The sequence below is a fragment of the Leucopleurus acutus genome, assembly GCF_964270905.1.
Source record: "Leucopleurus acutus genome assembly, chromosome: 19".
NCBI classification, from domain to species: domain Eukaryota; kingdom Metazoa; phylum Chordata; class Mammalia; order Artiodactyla; family Delphinidae; genus Leucopleurus; species Leucopleurus acutus.
Genome location: NC_139161.1, coordinates 22,452,049 through 22,474,826, shown reverse-complemented (window position 1 = coordinate 22,474,826; position 22,778 = coordinate 22,452,049). Strand labels below are relative to the sequence as shown.

The window sequence follows — 22,778 nt, the reverse complement described above, 5'->3', positions numbered from 1 at the left end:
AGGGAGGGGTGTTCATGGATAATGGGGGTTTTGGCACTAAAGCCACCCATTGGTGCAGCCAATGAGATACTATGATGACACCTACCAGGCGGACCTACCTAGCCTAAGGGGTCAGGGAAGGCCTCGAAAGGGAAGTACTGTAATCTCAACGCCGAGACGTAGGAGCCTTACAGAGATCTGGTGAGAAACCTGTTATAAGATGCAAAATTTTCAAGTATGTGAACTACTGTCCAGAAGTGGTTGATATTTCAGACCAAGCATCAGACTGTCTTGTAAAACCACACGTTTTAACTTTCTAGGTTGCAGCTTTCTAAACTGCAGTCGCTTCGGCGGCACTAGCTATCGAAGAACTAAGTAAAACTCGAAACCCTAGCAAACTGTGCGTGGCGCCGTGGAAGGCGCGCAGCACTTCGGGTCTTGTAGTCTGGGACGGACTTCGAGTCCCATAGCGCTGTGCGGCGGGACGTCGCGCCTGCGTGATGCGGGCGGCGGGCAGCGCAGAGTGCGAGGCTCTTTTGTTCGGCTGAGGGGAGGGCCGTTGGCCGGGGCCTGCGGTACGCCGCTTCAGTGAGGGGCTCAACCGCAGTCAACCGGCTTGTTGCTTTTCTGGTCGCCACTCCCCTGGCCGGCCCGACAAGACGCGCTAGTAGCGCGGCACCGATTTCTCTCGGGCTCGTGGGCGCTGCTCTGAGGTGAAGAGCCCGCTAGAGGCGGGGAAGCAGGGGGGAGGCGCGCGGAGGCGGAGGCGGCGGAGGCGGCGGCGGCGGCGGCGGCGGGAGCCCTGGATGAGGGGCCGCGCGCTCGCGGCGGAGGTCGGGAGCGGGGAGCGTGTCTGAATCCCGCGCCCTTCCCGCGCCGAGCTCTCCGCCGGGCGCAGTGAGTAGGACGACTGGCGCGAGAAGGATGGAGAGGGCGGGGCGGCGTCTCCTGAGCCAGAAATTGAAGCGATTCTGGGTGGGCCGAGCACTTGGGGGTCGCCCTTCGGGCCTGGGTAGACCAAGACAATGCTCCTTGGGTTGGGTGGGCGGCTGCGGGATTGGGCTGGAGAGAAAACACTGGGTAAATTGGGAAGGGGACGGACGGGGCAGCCTGGATGCTTGGACAAGCGTAGGGAGCGTTGATGACTGCGAGACCCGAGGTTTAGAAATGTAACCTGAGAATATATTGGGTCCAGCCGGGGCTGCCAGAGGAATTCCTCTTGCAGGGCTGGGGAACGGTAACTTCGAGGAAATTGTAAGGGTGGGCCGGGCGGCCCAAAGTGTGCTATTGGGGGAAGAGATCTGTTGAATAAATCGAGGAAGGGGCTAGAAGGAGGGGTAGTATTTGCCTGGCTTGGCTCGGGTTGGGGGGCTGGGGGAGGCGGGGAGAAGCTGTCAGGGCAAGCGGGGCGGAGGTCCCGAGAGCATTTTCTGTGAGGTGTGAAGAAGAAAAGGGGGAAACTGGCCACCCCTTGCTTCCTGGTTGATCGGCAGTAAGAATAATGTGTGAAGAAAAGATGGAACACACTTTTTTCCTTTTTCCAGATTTTCTACTACCTTCACTCCTTGATTCCTTTAGGGAGTTAAAAAGTCCAAGTGCAGCTCTTGCTTTGATTCGTAATTAGTTCCATACGTTTTTATCTGAGATTGTTGCTGGTCACAATTTCACTGCGGTGAAATTGTAGAAATGTGTAGATGAGTTCATATTTAAGGAATGAAGTTAACTTAGTGAGAGATTATGAGACGGTGTGGGAGGTTGAGAGAGAAAGTGGAAAAGTTCGTGAGATTGTGAGGTTTTTTCCCTTGGACTCTTAAGTTTTTTAGGCAGCTTGTCCTTGCTGGAAAATTTGAATACGAAGGGAGCAGTACTTTACCCCTTTTCCAAAACTTCAGATGAACATTTTTCATGGATTGTTGCTATATTCAGACATGTATTGGTTGAGCTCAATTAAAGTGGAATTTACAAAAAGAACAGTTACACTAGAACCTCTGGCCAGGTCCTCAAATGTGTTAAGAATCAGGTCGCCATTTTGGAATAGTTCTAAAAGGTCCAGGGTTTTGGAATGAATGCAGGAATACAATTGGGAAATTAGTGCCAGTGCTCCAAGGTGCTTACAGATATTTACATGGAAAGTGATATGACTGAAGTGCACAGTGTTGGAATCGGCCACACCTTAATAAACTTCAAGGCAGTTCAGAATCTTCAGTCATTTCCAATTTTCCCTCTGGTGCCATTTTCTTCATTGGCTGCTGTAACCTAAATTGTTTTTCACTAAAAATGTAAATATTGTGTAGCTTGGTGTTTCTAGCTTCTTGATTAAAGGAGACCAAGTAAGGGTACCCTATCCTTCTGCATTTTGACTACAGGATACTAATATTTTTATAATCATCTAAAGAAAGGAAGCAACCATTATATCTTCTGGTGCCCATTTTAGAGACTAGGAAAATGTTTCTTTTTGAATTCACACCACTTAAAGAGAATTGATGAATTTTTGTCATTTTCTAGTAGTTTATCCATTGAAATCTTCCTTTTTCATATACTCTTTCTCGTGGTGTAACAGGTTTTGCATTAGATTTGATGGCTTTTTTGCATCATAGGTTATTTCGCTGAAGAGTTTTTGGAATAAGATGCTAATGGCTAGTTTATGGCCTGTATAAGATGGGGCCATGCCTCTTGTTCATTCAAGTGTCTGACACATTGTTGACCATTCATATTGTTGAATGAATGGATAGGGCTTTGAGATCTTTTCTGAGAATCCCATATTAGTAGAATGGCCTGATGTGCATTTATGTAATCAATTGAATGGATAGGGCTTTGAGATCTTTTTTGAGAATCCCGTATTAGTAGAATGGCCTGATGTGCATTTATGTAATCAATTTGCCTGTTTTTGTTCTATGACGTTAGGCAGAGTAAAACTGTTGCCCTTGGCATGCTTGTCTTAGCCTATGTTTTTAATATACTCACCCTGGTATTAAATACAGAAAAGGTATGCAGATTGTGCAAGTGGCAGTTTTAAATACCTTAGGCAAGTACTAGGAGAGGACCCAGGTTCTGGGTTTCAACAGCAAGCTATATAGTATTTTGAATATTTTCTGTTATATAAGTATCTTGAAAAATCATTTGTGTCCTTTGTATAGAGTTAATAAGTATTTCTCAATGGCGATGTCTACTGAAAAATTGAATAGCCTTTCCACGGTTAATTGGAGAAGTTGTTTGAATGAGGACAAAATTCTGATCCTGTAAGTATTTGAATAACTTGTTAAATCTTTCCTGCCTTTTAAGCTTTTATGATTTACTGACCAAAAGGGGGCAGCCTAATTTGTCTGTGAAATTGTGCCTTTCTTTAATAATAGCAAACACATTGAGGGCCTAACAGAACTATGGTATTTGAGAAGTTAATGTCACTACTCTGGTTTTGTTTTGTTGTCTATGAATCCTTTGGTCTCTGCTCTTATTCTGGTCTTGCTTTCTAATCACTTTTATTTCATTTTAAACTAAAATATTTGCTTCAGGTATCACTGTGTTCTACTAATATTTACAGATCCCTATGGCCTCTAAACCCGAGCTATATCTATAGTTTCATTTCTATCAGCACCATGAAAAGGAGTTAGCCAAGCTTCTGGACACGTCTCAGATAAAATTCTAATTTTATTCACACACTGGTATTCTAGTCCTAGATCCTGGAATTCGAGGACAGGGATTTCTTTAAAAATGAAACTCCTGCCCACCCAGTATGTGGCACAAGTTCTTGTTTTCTGCTCAGTAAAGTTTTCCATCTGGAAAGCATTTGCCTCACAAACAGCCACAGCTAACAAACTGAAAGCAGTTTAGAAACATGAGTTAGGAGGACTACAAACTGAATATACTACACATGCCTTCACCTGCCTTTTGATGACTGGTATGTAGTTGCTAATGCTCAGCAAGGATACTTACTTCTTTGCAGATCCGATTTATTTGCTCATCATTCCCTAAAAAGCTGACAACTTTGGACTTCTGTTCCCTCGTTATCTCAATCTGAGACATCCATTCTTATTGCCCATATAGGGTTCAACACCTTACACTGGGTCCAGACCTACCTTTGAGTGTCTGAGTAAAAATAGAAACAAAATGCTTTGGGAACCACAAGAAAAAGAGAAATAATACTTAGCTAAGTTGGGTAAGCATCATGGAAGAAGTAGCATTTGAGCTAGCTCTTGAAGGAGGGGTAGGATTTTGACTACTAGCCTTGGACAGGAGCACACTTCTTAATAATGAGCAAATCCATGCATGGAGGAAATGTGCAGGATATGTTCAGGTTGTACTTTTCTGTTTTGACAGGAGAATAGGTTTGTGAGGGAAGTAGGAGTATGGAATGGTTGGATCTAAAGGGTGTTAGATGTACATTGTGGAGTTTGGCCTTTTTTATAAGAAAGGAAGAGGAGACTTTGTAGAAAATTTTTTAGCAGTTACCTGCCACTTTCCTAATCAGTGTACTCCCACCCAAACTGGTTTACACACTGTCTGCCTCCGTTGCTTTTGCTAACAATGGTTCCTTGGGCTAAATTGCCTCCCTCTAGTCCAGTTTTTCAAATGCTATTGGAACCTTGCCTCAATCCCAGCTTTTCAAAACCTTTCTAATCACCCTAGCCATTTATTCTTCCAAGCCCCGGTAGTGCTTTGGTGGCGGCTACTTCTTGCTTACATTTCTTTTGCTAATTACTGCATACTCCTGTCATTTCTTCTATTGAAATGAACTTCAATTGCATTTGTACCTTTCTGGTATGTTTTTAATCGTACAGTCCTGGCTCTGTGTCTTACCCTTGAGCGGGGGACTTGGGGAATTTTTCTTTGCTTCGGTAAGCCTTAGTTTCCTCGTTTGTGAAATGGGCTTAATAGAGATGTCGTGAGCATTGAATTAAGTGCCTTTCTATGCATTAAGTGTTAAGTATTCAATAAAAGTTATTTTGTTATTACTAGTCCTTATGGGATTTTCAAAAGCCTCTACTTCCTGTGAGTCTGCATATGCTGCTAGCCTGGCCAAACAGTTCCATTTGCCTGGGTCTGACGGGATTCCACATTCTGCAGTGTGGAGCTTTCAGAAGCTTTCAGTGCTTTAGCTGGGATGAATTGGTCACCCTTTATTCCACCCAAGCTCTTAGTAAATCCTTATTGATTTGATTTGGTTTTTTAATAGATGGTATTAAAAGCTAGTAGAGCTGTAGTTATAAACTTTTATAGCCATTAACTGACTAGGTTAAACCTAAGCTAGAGGCAAAAGATGGGTAAGGAAAACAAGGAATGGAAAAAGGAGCTAGATGAAGGAATGAAGTGGGGAGTGAAATGCACGGTAATTATCATCTGGTCCTTGTCTGCTGCTAATGAGGCTCTTTCTACCTGGCCACACTTCTGTTCTTCAGATATAGCAAGCTCTTCTCACCCTAGGACTTTGAACCCACTATTCTTTAAATTTGGTACGTTTTTCTGATTTTTGCTGAGTTGTCTCCTTGTCATTTGGGTCTCTGTTTAAATGTTACTTAATCTGAAGATATTTTCTTTATAGCATTTATCACTAATGTTTTCTTGCTTCTTGTCTGTGCCCTACTCTGCACACGCATGCATGCATGCATACACTCCCACTCATGCTGACTCATTTGTCCACATTAGAATATAAACTCTAAGAGACCAGGGATTTTGTCTGTCTTGTTCACCCTATTTGTCTAGTGTCTCACGCATAATAGGCACCCGATATAGGTAATTGTTAAGTGAATGAATACTGCAGGAGCATGTTCACAGGAAGAGTTAACCTAAACTTAGTCTGGGGCTTCGGGGAAGCTTCTGATGATGACAGTTTTTTAGCTAAGGGAATTAGTCAAGTGAAGAATGGAGCAAAGGGCAAGGTAATTGTGATTGGTAGGGTTAGGTGCAGTGGTCTTCAGCTCAAATGCCCACAGATAATGGTATGAAGAGGTCTGCATTTTTACATCAGTGGCTAGTATTGAGAATGAATTGGGTTGGGAGTTATCCAGGCAAGAGATGGTGGTTGCTTGGAATAGGATGGTAGTAGTGGGACTAGACAAATGTATAAATTAAAAGATATTTAAGATATAAAATCAACAGGATTTAGTAAGAGACTGGATATGGGGTTTGAGTGGGGAGAAATCAAGAATGTCATAATTTTGTCTTGAACTCAGTAAAAGCTATATGAATTCTTAGAAAGACCATTCATTTAATTGGGTGATGGGCCTTTTTTAAAAGTATATCTGTAAAATCAGAGCCTGAAATCACAACCTCTGAAGTTTGTTATAGAACTTTACTGTATGAATCATTAAAACTGACTTTTGGTATTTATGTAGTTCTTCAGATATCTTAAAATTCCTTTTGCAAATAATTCTGTTGAAATTTTCCATTGTTTGTATCCAAAATTTACTTCCTTTTTCTCACCTATCTTATCTGTCTTCATAGGAACATAGATTCCTTTTGCCATTTACTACAAGGGCTTTCTTACTTTGTTTTGCTGCCTAGGTGAGACAAAAGGAAGAACATAAGAAATTCCTACACTTTAGGTATATAAAATGTGATTTCTCCGTTTCTGGCAGCTCTTCTATCTCAGTCTTCCAGAAATGAGATCTTGGTTTCTGTTTTATAATTATTGGTCATTCATACCAGTCAGACCTGGGTCCTTCTTGAGTGTGTTCTGGAGCTGCTCTGCTGTTTTGAAAAACCTAGCCAGGGGACTTCCCTGGTGGCACAGTGGTTAAGAATCAGCTTACCAATGCAAGGGACACGGGTTCGATCCCTGGTCCGGGAAGATCCCACATGCCACGGAGCAACTAAGCCCGTGCTCCACAACTACTGAGCCTGTGCTCTAGAGCTCACGCGCTTTAGGGCCCACATGCCGCAACTACTAAGCCTGCGTGCTGCAACTGCTGAAGCCTGTGCGCCTAGAGCCCGTGCCCCACAACAAGAGAAGCCCACGCACCACAAGGAAGAGTAGCTCCCGCTCACCACAACTAGAGAAAGTCTGTGCGCAGCAATGAAGACCCAACACAGCCAAAATATATTTAAAAAAGAAAGAAAAACCTAGCCATGAATTTCAGCCATATACATAGAACAAAAATGGTATTTTCTTAGAGTTCCTAATGCGCTGGATTTCAGAGAGTTATCCTTACACTTAAAGCAGTAAATAATCTAATGAAGTAGGATATATATGCAAATATGTAAATAGATAATGAATGCCAGAAGGTCATAAAAGCTCACCTCAAGGGAATTCCATGAGAGTTGTTACACCAATTTTACAGATGAGAAAACTGAGTTATGCAGTAAATATATATAACTACCTATAAGCATAAAGTTTTGAGAGGTCAAGGACAGCAAAGATATCATGCTTCTGGTGCTCATACTAGCTTTCTTTTGGTGAAAGGAACTGTGAGGACCCTTCAGGCAGTGCTCTTCCAGTTTCATTTCTAGTACAAGAAAGGTCTAGAGTGAATGATGTTGAATGTGATGTAGAGGTTTTGTTTTCAAGAACATCAGTTATTACTTACTGTTCAGCCTTATTCTAAATTTTTATGGAGAAAGTAAAACGTTCACCTACCTTTTAGCTAACTATGAGAATTGATTTATGTCTGCAATAATGTATAATTTCACCTGAGGAATGTAGTTTCTGCCAATCCTCTTACAGCAATGGCTTATATCCAAGGAGTGCATCAGATCACCTAAGGAGCTTTTAAAGATGCAGGTGCCGTGGTCAAATCAACAGTGTTTGCAATAATAATAAATTGGAAACAACCGAAATTTTCATCATTAGGTGGATGGTTAGAGTATGGTGTGTCCATACAAGATGGAATACTATGCAGCTTAAGAATGGAGACCTTGGGCTTCCCTGGTGGCACAGTGGTTGAGAGTCTGCCTGCCGATGCAGGGGACACGGGTTCGTGCCCCGGTCCGGGAAGATCCCACATGCCGCGGAGCGGCTATGCCCGTGAGCCATGGCCGCTGAGCCTGCGCGTCCAGAGCCTGTGCTCCACAACGGGAGAGGCCACAGCAGTGAGAGGCCCGCGTACCGCAAAAAAAAAAAAGAGCGGAGACCTTTATGCAACAATGTCAGAGATGCATTACATTATATTAAAAGGCAAATTATAGAACTATAATATCTATTTTCACATATGTACATCTGGGTCAGTTTACATATAGAAGAACAGCTTTGACAGGTTTTGAGCCAGGGAACTTTGATTCCCTAATTGAATGTGAATACATGTATTATATTACAGTTAGAAAAACAAAATATTTTTTTAAATAATGCACATACACACACCCTACACTCTGACTCACTGGATCTGGGTATCTGTATTTATAAACTCCATAGGTGATTCTTATTCTCATGTAGGTGAAAGTTCTCTACGCAAGGTCTGCTTTCCTGTGAATTCTTTCTTAGTACAGATGGTCATCTCACCAGACCAGCATTCTAAATGTTTCACCTTAGTGTTTACCTCAAAAGGCCTACTGGTTTGTTTCAGAGGGCTGTAGCTGTTACCTTGTCCTCACATCTGGAATTTGACCTTTCAAGCTGGCAAGAAATCCGTATGGAAGTTCTGGGGTAGCCCGTTATAATTCATGTTTGTGCTGGCAAGCAGGAGCTATGCTCACATTGTCTTCTCAGATCCTTCTCATATCCTTTCACTAGGACCAACTACAGGCATACCTTGTTTTATTACACTTCACTTTATTTGAAGATATTGCATTTTTTACAAATTGAAGGTTTGTGGCAACCCTGTGTCGAGTAAGTCTATCAGTGCCATTTTTCTAACAACATCTGCTCACTTTATGTCTCTGTGTCACGCTTTGGTAATTCTTGCAATATTTCAGACTTTTTCATTACTATTATATTTGTTATAGTGATCTGTGATCAGTGATCTTTGATATTACTATTGTAATTGTTTTTGGGTGCCACAAACCATGCCCATGTAAAATGGCGAAACTTAATCTGCCAGCTGTTCCCCAGTTTCTCTCCCTTTCCTCAGGCCTCCCTATTCCTTGAGATACAATGAATATTGAAATTAGGCCATTTAATAACACTGCAATGGCCTCTAAGTGTTCAAGTGAAAGGAAAAGTTGTGTCTCTCACTTTAATCAGAATCTAGAAACGATTACGTTTAATGAGGAAGGCATGTTGAAAACCGAGATACGCCAAAAGGTAGGCGCTGCTTAGCCAAGTTATGAATGCAAAGGAAAAGTTTTTAAAGGAAATTAAAAGTGCTACTCCAGTGAACACATAAATGATAAGAAAACGAAACAGCCTTCTTGCTCATATGTAGAAAGTTTTAATGGCCTGGATAGAAGATTAAACCGGTCACAGCGTTCCCTTAAGGCAAAGTCTAATCCAGAGAAGGCCCTAACTCTCTTCAGTTCTATGAAAGCCTAAAGAGATAAGGTAGCTGCAGAAAAAAGTTTGAAGCCAGCAGAGGTTGGTTCATAAGATTTAAGGAGGAAAGCCATCTCCATAACATAAAAATGCAAAGTGAAGCAGCAAGTGCTGACATAGAAGCTACAGCAAGTTATCCAGAAGATCTAGCTAAAATAATTAATGAAGTTGGCTACAGTAAACGACAGATTTTTAGTGTAGACGAAACAGCTTTCTATTGGAAGAAGATGCCATCTAGGACTTTGTCGTAGCTAGAGAGGAGAAGTCAATGCCTGGCTTCAAGGGACAGGCTGACTCTCTTGTTAGGGGCTAATGCAGCTGGTGACTTTAAGTTGAAGCCAGTACTCATTTACCATTCCAGAAATCTTAGGGCCCTTAAAATCTACTAAATCTACTCTGACTGTGTTCTGTAAATGGAACAACAAAGCCTGGATGACAGCACATCTGTTTACAATGTAGTTTACAGCATGGTCTCCAGTCTCCTTTTTTGGTCTTAGCAACATGTGGTCCTTTTTTTCCAGACTGTTCTGTTTTCCAGTTTCTGACAAAAACTCTATTCAGCTTTTTCTATTGCCCAGTGCATCTCCTTAACAATAACTTTATCATTTTAAATCTTATTTCACATGAAAAAACTAATACTTGGTGTGAAAAGGGCTGCTGCACACAATAAAGTTATTTTATGCCCACTGTTGAGACCTACTGCTTAGAAAAAAAGATTCCTTTCAAAATATTACTGCTCATTGACAACATTTGGTCACCAAGAGCTCTGATGGAGATGTACAAGGTTAATGTTGTTTTCATGCCTGCAAACGCAGCATCATTCTGCAGCCTGTGGATCAAGGAGTCATTTTGACTTTCAAGTCTTATTATTTAAGAAGTACATTTTGTAAGGCTGTAGCTGCCATAGATAGTGATTCCTTTGATGGATCTGGGCAAAGTAAATTGAAAACCTTCTGGAAAGGATTCACCATTCTAGATGCCATTAAGAACATTTGTGATTCATCGGAAGAGGTCAAAATATCAACACTAACAGGAGTTTGAAAGAAGTTAATTCCAAGCCCTCATGTATGATTTTGAGGGGTTCAAGACTTAAGTGAAGGAAATAGACATGTGGTGGAAATAGCAAGAGAACTAGAATTAGAAGTATAGTCTGAAGAGTGACTGAATTGCTGCAGTGTCATAATAAAACTTCAGCAGGTGAGTTGCTTCTTATGGTTGAGCCAAAAAAGTGGTTTCTTGAGACAGAATCTACTCTTGGTGGAGATGCTGTGAAGGCTGTTGAAATGACAACAAAGGATTTAGAATATTATACAAACTCATTTGATAAAGCAGCAGCAGGGTTTGAGAGGACTGACTCCAATTTTGAAAGAAGTTCTGTGGGTAAAAGGTTATCAAACAGCATGAATGCTACAGAGAAATCAGTTCGTGAAAGGAAGAGTCAGTCAGTGTGGAGAACTTCATTGTTGTCTTATTTTAGTAAACTGTCACAGCCACCCCACCTTTCAGAATGCACCACCCTAAATCATTCTGCAGCCATCAACATCAGGGCAAGACCCTTCCTTCATTAGCAAAAAGGTTGACTTGCTGAAAGTTCAGATGTTGGTTAGCATTTTTCGCAGTATTCTTTAAGGTATGTATATTGGTTTTTTAGACATAATGCTATTATTGCTTAGTAGACTACAATATAGTGTAAACTTTTATATGCACTGGGATACCAGAAAATTTGTGAGTCTCGTTTTATTGCAGGGGTCTGGAGGTCTGCCTGTATTCAAAATGCCTAATCCTGTGTCTGATACTTCACTGCCTCTGCCTGCAAGTAGCATTGTTCCTCCTTTCCATTTTCTAGCTCCTAACTGTAGGAGTGGAGGGGGTATCCAGGAGAATTGCAACTGTGCTTTTTCTTTCTCTTAAAAGAACTATGAGTTCTTGACTCTTGCTTCAGATTTACACTATTCCTGGATTTATTGGGACACTATAGAAGAATTTGGGGTTCTTAAAATTGGCATTTTCTCAGTAGTTCTCTGTAGCCTACTTGCTAGGCTACAAAAATTCAAAACTTCTGCACCATCTAGCACTTGTCAATTTAAAAGACTGAGAAGACTGCTGGGGCCCTAAAAACCAAAGCTTTGCCACTGCCTGCTGATTTAATTAACAATGTATACCTTCCATATTCCAGTAACCAATAAAAAATCATTGGTTTTTAAACACCTATACATATTCTAAGGTCTTTTTTGAAAGAAAATCATTATCCACACTTCCTTATTTACTGATGACAAATTGTAGAGAGGACTGAAGTCAGACCTTTCAGTCCTGTCCTCGTAGAGGCTGGAGGGAAATTTCTCCTGTAAGTGTGTAGCTAGCTCCTAGTTCTGTGTGTGCAGCAGGGCCATTAGCCCAGTCCTGCTGGGAGATGTCCACACTGAAGTGATGTATTTTTTGTTAATTGTGTGACCTTAGAAGATTTATTTCATGTAAATTTATTGTGTTATCTCTGAGGTGTCAATAACATCTGAATGGCTTATTTTATAGGATTGTTTCAAAGATCAAATGAGATAACATGGTAGCACTTTGTAAACTGTAAAGTGCAATACAAATGTAATGTATTATTTTTCTAGGCACCTTAAAATGTAGCAGACCCAGTAAATATTTAGGTAAAATTGTAGCAGCTTAACTAGGTTAAGGATTTTTTGTCTGAAACATCGTGATGAGCCTTAAGAAGACTTTTTTTTTTTTTTTTTGGCTACATTGGGTCTTCGTTGCTGTGTGCAGGCTTCCTCTAGCTGCAGTGAGTGGGGCTACTCTTTGTTGCGGTACGCAGGCTTCTCATTGCGGTGGCTTCTCTTGTTGCGGAGCACGGGCTCTAGGCATGCGGGCTTCAGTAGTTGTGGCACACAGGCTTAGCTGCTCCGTGGCATGTGGGATCTTCCCGGACCAGGGCTCGAACCCATATCCCTTGCATTGGCAGGCAGATTCTTAACCACTGCGCCACCAGGGAAGCCCCCTTAAGAAGACTTGTCCAAGGATTCTTTTCTAATCTTTTTATTTATTTATTTAGGCTGCGCTGGGTCTTCGTTGCGGTGCAAGGGCTTCTCTAGTTATGGCGCGTGGGCTCAGTAGTTGCGGCGCACGGGATGCATTGCGGTATGTGGGATCTTAGTTCTGCGAACAGGTATCAAACCCAGGCCCCCTGCATAGGGAGCACGGAGCCTTAACCACTGGACCACCAGGGAAGTCCCTAAGATTTCTGAGTTAATTTAGAACTGTTCGCCCTTGTGTACATCTTGTGATGTTCTAGTATATACCTTGACCCTTTGTTCAATGATTATGGCACTTTTTATGCCATAATTTGGTTGCCAGGATATTTAGGGAGAGTGGCAAATAGCATTGACTAAAGGCATTTTTCCATTATGCTACTACGCTGATCTGAGTTACTTTGAATATCCTTGCCAAGCAATTCCAGTTGAAAGCCCTCCTTCCAGATGTCACTGCTGGTATTTGGAGATTGCCATATTCAGGGAGAGGTGGTCTCTCTTGAAATAATCGATTTGGAAACTATATGCAAATAATTGGCCTGTCATAATATTTAAGGGAGCTCTTGGTTTGTCTGAAGGTGCTATCGATAGATTCTGTAGGAAGAGTGGGTTGTATATTTAATCCACTTCTCTACTGATTTTGACAAATGGTTTATTCAGGACCCCAGAGAAGTACCTATAAATAAGGAAAACACTCACACTGGGAAGCCTGGCTGAGAGTCTCCAATATAAAGAGAATCCAATCCCTGGAGGTAAATGCTGGGATGAGCCAGTTAAGAAAACTCAAAAGAGAGAAATGGAAGTGTGTTTTCTACATTCTTCACTTCTCATTTGAGTTGCTCTTAGGACAATGAATTTAAGTGAGTAAAGATGAAAATCAAGCGGTCTCACTCTAGATTTCCCTATTTGGGGGTTTTCTTTACCTAACCGAAAGGATTATATTCTTATGCTATGACTCTTTCTCCTTGAGGCCATGCTAACGATAAAGGGAGGGGAGGCCTGCAGTAGCTAGAGATGAGCTAGAAGCTGTCCCTACCTTTTTGTTTTGTAGTAACAGGATCAGATGGGCAGGATTCAGTGTTATTTGTTTTTGTAAGACAAATGTAGCTATTAATGTAGGTAACACAGAGCCTTCAATATCTCTGAATTCTGAAGCCAGAGTGATAAGACTGCCTTTCCTTTCCTTTCTTAAATTTAATTACTTGGGAGAGGGGTTATTAGGGGATAGTTACTGGTTTGGGGTTTCTGTCTGTTGAGAAAGGGAGTAGCTTCCAATTTCTGAGTCCAAACTAATGTAGGGAGTTGTGGTGCCCTTTGTTATTGAAAGGTGATTGTCAATTTATTTTTCTTTGCACATTAACTGATGCATGAATCTTGCCACCCCTTCAACTGACAGTGAAAGGAAGCAAGCAAGGAGTAGCACTTGTTCTTCGGAGCAAACACTACTGCATTTATCCAAAAGAAAAATTAGACTTTTTTCCTTTCCTTATGACACTTGTCATGGCAATCAGAATTCTGAAAACCGGAAAGTATCTCCCTCCAGGAAGAAGCAACAGGCTCTGAATCAGAGGCACAATGAAGCTAGCCAATAATTAGCAAAAGGTGACATTCAATACACTGATTAGTCTGTTCAGTAACAATAAAAGGAAAACTCATGGCACTAAAAGATGGGTTGGGGAGGGAAGGAAAGCAGAACCTTTGGTATGTAAATGGAGGAACAGTCTCAGCGCACATGTGTGTTTTGAACTGTGTGGACAGGGGCATTGGGTGTGGCCTTAGGCCACACTGAAAGCATCTCAGAAGACTTTGTGTGTGTGCCACTCAGCAAAAGTTCAGAATACCTTTAGTGGAAGAGGTATCTATATTTTTTTCTTACCAGACATTAGGTTTCAGGAAGACAGGGACCATTACTTACTCTCTTGAATCTCCAGTCTCCAGCAATGCAGAATTTTCTAGTAGCCAAATGTTTGTTGTTTCAGTAAGTCAGCATTGCTTATATATGCAGACATGAGAATATCTCAGAGTATAAACCTAAATAAGCATCTGTAGATACTATAACTGATTCATATTGATGAGCCTGACTTTTAGTAAAGGTTTGTTATATTTCATATAGTCTATAGATGAACTCTTTCTAAAATACGTTCTGTCTACACGTGCCAATTTAAAACTATTTAGAAGAGCCTACTTTCACTGACTCCTTTTCCCAAGGATGCTAGGAATAACCAGTTTAAACCCCAATTAGCATTGCCTTAAATTCAAACATGAAACATGGTAGTAACTACTTTCTTGTCTTGGATCATCTGCCATACTCTTGATTGTTTGTATTTCCTTCTGGGCAGCTAATGTATCTATCAATTTGTAGACTGCAGCCAGTTTTGTAGATCAATTTTGTTGTATAGGTATCTTATGGCGCCACCTACTGACACATTTGTAATCATAAGGCTTTATGCTTACCAACAGTCGAGAGTTGTATGAAGGACTAAAGAAAATAGATTTATAGGGGACTGGAATTTTAGCACTGGAAAAGCCCTTAGAGGTTACCCAGCCTGATGATATATTTTACAAAAGAATAAATTCAGGTTCTGTTATCTGTGATACCCACCTTTTTTCCCCCATTTATTTCCAAATTCGTTTAGAGAATCCCATGGTCATTCTGGCATTTTTATGAATCCTTCTCAGCCTTAGAAATAAAAAGTAGAATAAAAAGTCCACAAGAAACTTGAGAATTATAAATTAATGGTGGCATTCAGAAAAGACTACATAAAGAACCTTAAGGGGACTCAAAAGAGATTGTGTTTAACAATGCAGAAGAATTGCTTATATATGCATATACAGAAGGGAAAATTAAACTAGATGTTTAATAAATAGGACAAGCCACTTCCCTTAGTAAAAATCCAAGTCCAATACTGTGATGAAATTGAAAAACATTCAGAGAATTAGGAGAAAGTATGGATCAGAGGATTATATGTATATAGGTTTGATGTATAGACCTTATTTTTAGGAGAATTGCTTTTTTTTCAAATTAGTGTAATTTTTTTTTTTTTTTTTTGCGTTATGCGGGCCTCTCACTGTTGTGGCCTCCCCCATTGCGGAGCACAGGCTCCGGACGTGCAGGCTCAGCGGCCCAGCCGCTCCACATGTGGGATTCTCCCGGACCGGGGCACGAACCCGTGTCCCCCGCATCGGCAGGCGGACTCTCAACCACTGCGCCACCAGGGAAGCCCCTAGTGTAATATTTTAGATACCATAAGTAAAGGGGTATTGGGAGCTTTTTTAACTTAGGAGGAATGGGTATAAAAGTTTTAAGTGGATATGCAAGAAGTTTTGCTGTGAGATTAGTTGGGGCTGTTTTAGAAAACTAACTTTCTAGCTGAACATAGAAAACTCTTGGGTATTGAAGATGAATAGGCATAACATTTATTGAAGCAGAATGCACTGTTTTTTGTAAGATTTATTTATTACTTATTTATTTTATTGGGCTGCATTGGGTCTTAGTTGCGGCATGCGGGATCTTCGTTGAGGCATGCGGGCTCTTCGTTGCAGCACACAGGCTTCTCTCTGGTTCTGGCGTGCGGGTTTTGTATCTAGTTGTGGCACTCAGGCTCCAGGGTGTGTGGGCTCTGTAGTTTGCGGCACACAGGCTCTCTAATTGAGGCGCACGAGCTCAGTAGTTGTGGCACATGGGCTTGGCGGCCCCATGGCATGTGGGATCTTAGTCCCCTGACCAGGGATCGAACCCATGTCCCCTGCATTGGAAGGTGGATTCTTTACCACTGGACCACCAGGGAAGTCCCAAGCGTGCACTATTAAAATCATCGATGATGTCCCTGGTTTTATCCAAATATTCTCCTAAGAGTGTACCCTAATGTCCTTTTTATTTCCTTTATCATTTTAGCAGCGTCACCCTTTATACCAGAAAGCTGGCGGGCACTATGGGGAAAAAACAAAACAAGAAGAAAGTGGAGGAGGTGCTAGAAGAAGAAGAAGAAGAATATGTGGTGGAAAAAGTTCTTGACCGTCGAGTGGTAAAGGGCAAAGTGGAGTACCTCCTAAAGTGGAAGGGGTTCTCAGAGTAAGTTTCATTGACCCAGGAAAATCCATTCATTTGGTCACCAACTATTTCTCAGGAGACTGGTAATGTGCATGACCCAGGGTGCACTGATGGGTACGTTGTGACTCAGGCCTGGCCTTCACGGCTTATAGTTTAATTAGGAAAATGACCTACGTGTACAAAGTGCTATCATGCAAGACTGATTTCTGATGAGCAGTTTTGTGTGTGGCTTTACACTGATCCAAGTTTGCAAAGAGAGAGTAACTTTCTTTTGAAGGAGGCAAGTTTCTAAGCTTTCAATTTGTACTAAAAAGCCCCCTACTGCCTCCCAAAAAATGTCAACTTTGTCAGGTTCTTGGTCTTGGACAGAATCCAGTTATATTTTATCATTAACTCCTCTGTTCCAAGGACAGCAGCTTTTGTCCTCCTGTGCTTCTCCTTAGTGTGAGTGTGCTAACTCTGAGTGGAAATTGTGACTCGTGTGCCTCTGGTTTCAGTGAGGACAACACATGGGAGCCAGAAGAAAACCTGGATTGCCCCGACCTCATTGCTGAGTTCCTGCAGTCACAGAAAACAGCACACGAGACAGATAAATCGGAGGGAGGCAAGCGCAAAGCTGATTCTGATTCGGAAGATAAGGGGGAGGAGAGCAAACCAAAGAAGAAGAAAGAAGAGGTAAGGCTCGAAGTAAGAATTTTTACTAGCCTAGAATTCATGCTGCTGTCAAAGAAGCTGAAAGATAATTTAAGCACTTTTGTTCTGCTGCTCCTTAGATCTCAGCAGCTGGCTCTCAATCCTTTTGGAATGTTAGATAGGCTAATGCTTTAAAAATGTTTGAGAGGGGCTTCCCTGGTGGCGCAGTGGTTGGGAGTCCGCCTGCCGATGCAGGGGACACGGGTTCGTGCCCCGGTCCGGGAAGATCCCACATGCCGCGGAGCAACTGGGCCCGTGAGCCATGGCCGCTGAGCCTGCGCGTCCAGCACCTGTGCTCTGCAACGGGAGAGGCCACAACAGTGAGAGGCCCGCGTGCCACAAAAAAAAAAAAAAAATGAGGGTTCAATCTCATGAAGCCACATAATCTACTCTTATTTTATGTGAGGTTCAAGAACAGTAAGTGCAAGGGAATTCATTCCTGTGAGGAGATGGCTGTCAATGTTTTAATCATTACAGGTTTTAATCTATTCAATACCGTAAAGTAAGGTACCTTTTGAGGGTGAAGAACAGTTGTGAACATTTATTTTGCTTGAGATGTGGGTCCCTTTTTACATATGGGGAAACCTCAAGCACTTCAAAACTCGATGGAATAATCACTCAGAAGGATTCTAAAAGGCTTGTGACTTAGAGCCAAAGATTTGGTGAAATATTGGCAAAAGGGTTTGATAACATTGTCAGAGAAACAGGAGTTGCTCCAGTCCGGATAACAGTCCCATATAGTTAAAATTGTTCCATCTCTGTGGTTTTTACAGTCAGAAAAGCCACGAGGCTTTGCCCGGGGTTTGGAACCGGAGCGGATTATTGGAGCTACAGACTCCAGTGGAGAACTCATGTTCCTGATGAAATGGTGAGTCTGCCAGTGGCTCTGTGTGGTTGTTTTTTTCTTCTCCACATCTGTTCCATGCCAGAGGAAAAGAGCTGGACCTTCAAAATTCCAGTCGCCCAGGTGTGAAATCTTTAAGATGGCATAGTCCTTCGATAGTGACCCTCAGCCTGACTGCCAACCTGGACTCGTGAGTTACAGGTAGGGGCCCTTAGGATTCTCGAATCTTTGCCCATTTTTTTTAGGAGGTGGGAGACAATCTGGAGTACAGAGGGTATGGGGAGGAATCACATTTCACTCATGTAAATAAAGGGGGAAAAAAAGAAATGTGATTGAACCACCCTCCCCTTCCACCACCTCCTTAATAAAGATCGGGCTGGCCCCAGGATCAGAAATTCTGTTAACTTCTCAGGGTTAGGAAAGAATTTCTGTAGCTCTTCCTTTGTCCTTGACTGTTAGATCCTCTCCAGTTTGTGCAGATTCTACAATTGCAGTATCTGCCAGCAGGGGTCAGCAAGGCCCCTTTACTATACTAAGCATAGAGAGAAGCCTGCTTTTTTCCATTATAAGTATAAATACCAGTGGTGGTAGTACTCCATGAAACAGCTTAATGAAAGCAGTTGTCTTGAGAATCTTAAGAACTGTAATTAACCCAAAATTCTCTATAATTTCTCTATTCTCTGTCCAAAAGGAAAGCTTTCTTCCCTTTTTCTTGCTTGTTGGAAGTGCTTGTTCTCCTCCCCCTCAAAGTGGAGCTCAATCATTGTCCTTAAAATATAAATTAGGAGTGAATAATCCTAAGCCTGTGCCAAAGAAGGCAGCATTCTAGGGGCTTTGTCCTTTTGTCAGTCTAGAACCTTCTCGGAAACTCATATCTGTACTAATTCCTCTCCTTTAGAAGGTGGCAGGAGAGGCCTAACTTGAACACTGAAAGCCTATGGCACAACCGGCTAAACCTCTTTTTTTTTCCCATGCACTCCCTAGGTGTTTACTGACTCTGACCTTCTTTTAGCTTATTTATTGCTAGCCTGTAGGAGAAAAGTTCATTTTTAAGGTGCTGCATATGGGAGAAAAGAATTAATACCAGGACTTATTCAGTCCAACTAGAATACACTTTCTCTGGCTGCATGTGACCAGTCTGAGTAATGGTAGCACCTCCTTATTGCTTGACACTACATTCCTTTGGTTCACTCACTAGTGTGTAAAGATTATAGCTGAATGTAACTCTGCAAGTTAAGATTGGATGTTGATTATTAAACCAAGTTCACTTTAAAGTGATTTTCCTGGAGAATGGAGATACTTGTTCATTTCCCAAAGTAGCTATTTTTCTGTGCAGTGAAAAGACTGAACTCTTACTTCAAAGGCTGTTGTTGAATTGTCAACAAGGGGCAGCCTGCTTCAGGTTCCCATACTGTTATACTCCTTTTCCTTCCCATTCTCTTGTCTGTTTTTCAAAATCATACCTTACTGGCTTACTCTTCCCTGGTTCCGTGGGGCTGTGTGGCTTTGGTGTACCTGTTGCTGGAGTTCTGGAAGTTTGGGGTAGTGTCTCGTCAGAGATCCCATCATATATATCTATCTGCTGCCTGCCCTATGCTATTGCTTCCATCTAGGATGTTCCCAATGACCTGAATGAAGATAGCTTACCCCTAAGTCCCTTGTAATACGTATGTGGTTTTCAATTTCTGAGAACATTTTAAAATTCAGAAAAAATATGGAGAATTATGTAACAGTCCCTTTATTTTCTATCTCCCAGTTTTGAAGCACCATTTCAAAGCACCTGGGAGTTGTGGCCTGTCTGTGAGCATGGCACTTGGTAGTGTTAAACAGTATGATTATGAGTAAGCAAGAAAGTGTCCACCTGCATTGGCTCTGGTCAGTGCCAAATTGGTATTACATCTTACTATCCAACATGGTATTAAATCCTATTACCAAGCCAAGATCTCTCCATGGGCTTTTAGCAGCTGGGATATGGCTTTGGAAGAGTATGGTAGCCTCTCTTATTTCCTCAGAGAATCTGAGAGTCATGGTTTTGTATGTGTGTGTGTGGCCTTTCCCAGGGGTTCAGAGTTAGCTTTTGACAAAGATATCTAGAGGGTATTTTCAATGGGAGAAGATCTCCGAGGATATTACTTGGCTAAAAGCTGCTAGTAAATGATGCTTACACCATATTATCATCCTTCCCTGGCCTGCTCTTCTGGAATTAATATTTTATTAACTTATTTTTTATAAATTTTTTTAAAAATTTATTTTTGGCCGCATTGGGTCTTTGTTGCTGCGTGCGGGCTTTCTCTAGTTGCGGTGAGCAGGGGCTACTCTTTGTTGCGTTGCGGTGTGCGGGCTTCTCATTATGGTGGCTTCTCTTGTTGCAGAGCCACAGGCTCTAGGCGCGTGGGCTTCGGTATTTGTGGCACACGGGCTCAGTAGTTGTGGTGCACAGGCTTAGTTGCTCTGCAGCATGTGGGATCTTCTGGACCAGGGCTCGAACCCACGTCCCCTGCATTGGCAGGCAGATTCTTAACCACAGCGCCACCAGGGAAGCCTGGAATTAATATTTTAAAAGCCCAAGCCCTTGGGTGATCCAAGTTAGGAGACCACTAGCACCTGGTCTCAAAGTCTCTTTGTGCTTTGTTCTGCAGGAAAAACTCTGATGAGGCTGACCTGGTCCCTGCCAAGGAAGCCAATGTCAAGTGCCCACAGGTTGTCATATCCTTCTATGAGGAAAGGCTGACGTGGCATTCCTACCCCTCGGAGGATGATGACAAAAAAGATGACAAGAATTAACTCTCCTGAGTACCAGCCCCTGTCACATCTGACTGTGGGTTTCAGGTGGGGAAAGAAGATCTACTTGTCTTGACACCGTAGAGGGGGCTTGAGAAGATGTCCTTTGAAGAGCCAGTATAGTTTCTGTGCCCTACAGCAGCCCAAGTGCTTTAAAGCCGCTCCATGCTGTATAGTTTGCACACCCATCCCAGTGGAGGGGAAGGAGGGTCAGTGTTTCAAGGCAACCCATTCTGAACTTTGCTGAGAAAAGCAAAGGGCCTTCTATGAAGGACAAAACTTGCAGAATGGGATGTGGGAGAGCAAAAGATACTGCAGATCTTCAAAGAGCATCTCCACAACCCACAGCCTTCTTCCCAATAGTGTTAACTCTGCATTTTTACAGCGTAGCATGTATGTAGTTTTTGGCTATTTCTGGTGTGTTATTTGGGGTGGGAGGGATGGGGTGGGGAAGAAGGGAGATGGGTTAGGATCATTTTTGTTAAAATTTGGGGCCTGTTGGGGGGAAATGGTGAAAGAAAGGAAAGAACAACTAATGATGATTTGGTTCTGTGTCCAGAATATTTCATCCTTTCAAAAAATGTCATTGGCAACCTAAATGAGGACTGTGAGAGACTGTTTAAAAGCTGTGAATGCCTGAAACTTAGAAGCCAAGGTGTTGCCTGCCTGAGCTTAATGCTGTTCCCAAAAAGCATTAAGCTTTGGTAACTTCTTAACTTCCCAATTAAGAAGTTACCAAAGCCGCCATTTGGAGGATGGAAACTGGTTGAAGAAAAGTCTTACTGGAGTGTATACACAGGCAGATCATTCTGTCTTAGAGGTGCTAATTCTTGAAATCGACAAGAAGACCCTTTCTTTTCCAATTTTCAAGTTATAAATATCAGCTTCTCCATCCAAGCCACTGGCTGAAGTATTTGGGGAAGGGCAGAGGGTGGTATAGGAGATGGGAGAGTAGGCAAAGACAAGGGCCGGTGCTCTTAGGGTGGAAAACTCTTGGAGCCTCTGTTTTTTGAACTTTGAAACCATTGGTGGCAGGGTTCAGTCACTGACAGCACAAGTTCACTGAGTCACTTCAAGAGTTGAATGATTTCTGAAGCCCTGGTCTCAGGAGATTAAATTTTCATACTGGGGCAGTGGTTCACTTTAAAACAAAACACATTTTTTTAATCCTAAGAATTAACTAAAACCCAAAATGCTGTCTTGAATCATGAGATCCATCAGTTCTTGACATCATTTAGACCTGCATCTAGAACTCCGTTGTAAAATCTTTTTAGGCATGTGTTAGGTTTCTGTGAAAACTTTTGTTTTTAAATGTTAAACTTCATACCAACACTGTCAGTTTTTGTCTTAATAAAACTATAGATTTATAATCCTTGATTTTTGTCTTGTCTTGCCAGAAACACTCCTTGCCTTATTATTATTTTATAGATTGAGCCTCTTTGGGAGCAACTTCCACACTTGAATGGTTTTATTTCTTAAATACTGTAGGCTTGAAAATCTAGTGTCTGGTGTGGATCTTTCTTTGACACTGAGCATTTATAATTGATACAGAGATTATAAAGATTGTCACATCATTCTGTCTTCATACTGCTCAAAGTTCATTCAGCACTCTGTGACCTGATAGCACTTCCAAAATATGATACATTTGGAAATACAGGTTTTGGGGTTAGGTTTAGATCCTGGCTCAGGTATTCATAGATTTGTGTGACCGTAGCTAAAGTCAGCTTCACCAAACTTTTCAGGAATTGGTCCTGTGTTTGATCAGTGAATTAAAATGTCATCCATTTTCTTAACATCATTTTCTGCCTATAATTCTAGAGCCAAAATGGGACTAGATTCTTGTCAGTTATAAAAGGGGAAATAGGATTTCCACTGAGATCAGTTCAGCTCTAGGCACTAGTGCAAAGCATTTGTTCCAAATAAACTGAGTGTAGGTATACTTTTTTCAGAAAGCCTCCTAGGAGTTTAGGGAGACATAAATGGAGCTGGAGAGGTCTT

General features: G+C 41.9%; 1 protein-coding gene across 2 annotated transcripts; it reads left to right on the top strand.

The window, feature by feature from the left end:
- Positions 1–548: 548 nt before the first annotated feature.
- On the top strand, positions 549–21,196 carry CBX1 (chromobox 1). 2 transcript variants are annotated; one of them, XM_082861535.1, is made up of 5 exons: positions 549–692; positions 16,307–16,483; positions 16,960–17,137; positions 17,929–18,023; positions 20,639–21,196. In XM_082861535.1, the coding sequence occupies exons 2-5, from the start codon at positions 16,344–16,346 to the stop codon at positions 20,781–20,783; spliced, it is 558 nt and encodes a 185-aa protein (XP_082717661.1). In that variant the 5' UTR covers positions 549–692; positions 16,307–16,343; the 3' UTR covers positions 20,784–21,196. The 2 variants fall into 2 exon arrangements, with proteins under 2 accessions (XP_082717661.1, XP_082717660.1); XM_082861534.1 differs by lacking the exon at positions 549–692 and adding an exon at positions 3,113–3,218.
- Positions 21,197–22,778: the final 1,582 nt, after the last annotated feature.

What these genes read in the sequence shown, in the direction of transcription:
- CBX1 (XM_082861534.1), top strand. Translation starts at nt 3,136, where the DNA reads ATGGCGATGTCTACTGAAAAATTGAATAGCCTTTCCACGGTTAATTGG. An exon ending in GAGGACAAAATTCTGATCCT is followed by an intron (nt 3,219 to 16,306) that starts GTAAGTATTTGA and finishes TTATCATTTTAG; the next exon opens with CAGCGTCACCCTTTATACCA. An exon ending in AAGTGGAAGGGGTTCTCAGA is followed by an intron (nt 16,484 to 16,959) that starts GTAAGTTTCATT and finishes CTCTGGTTTCAG; the next exon opens with TGAGGACAACACATGGGAGC.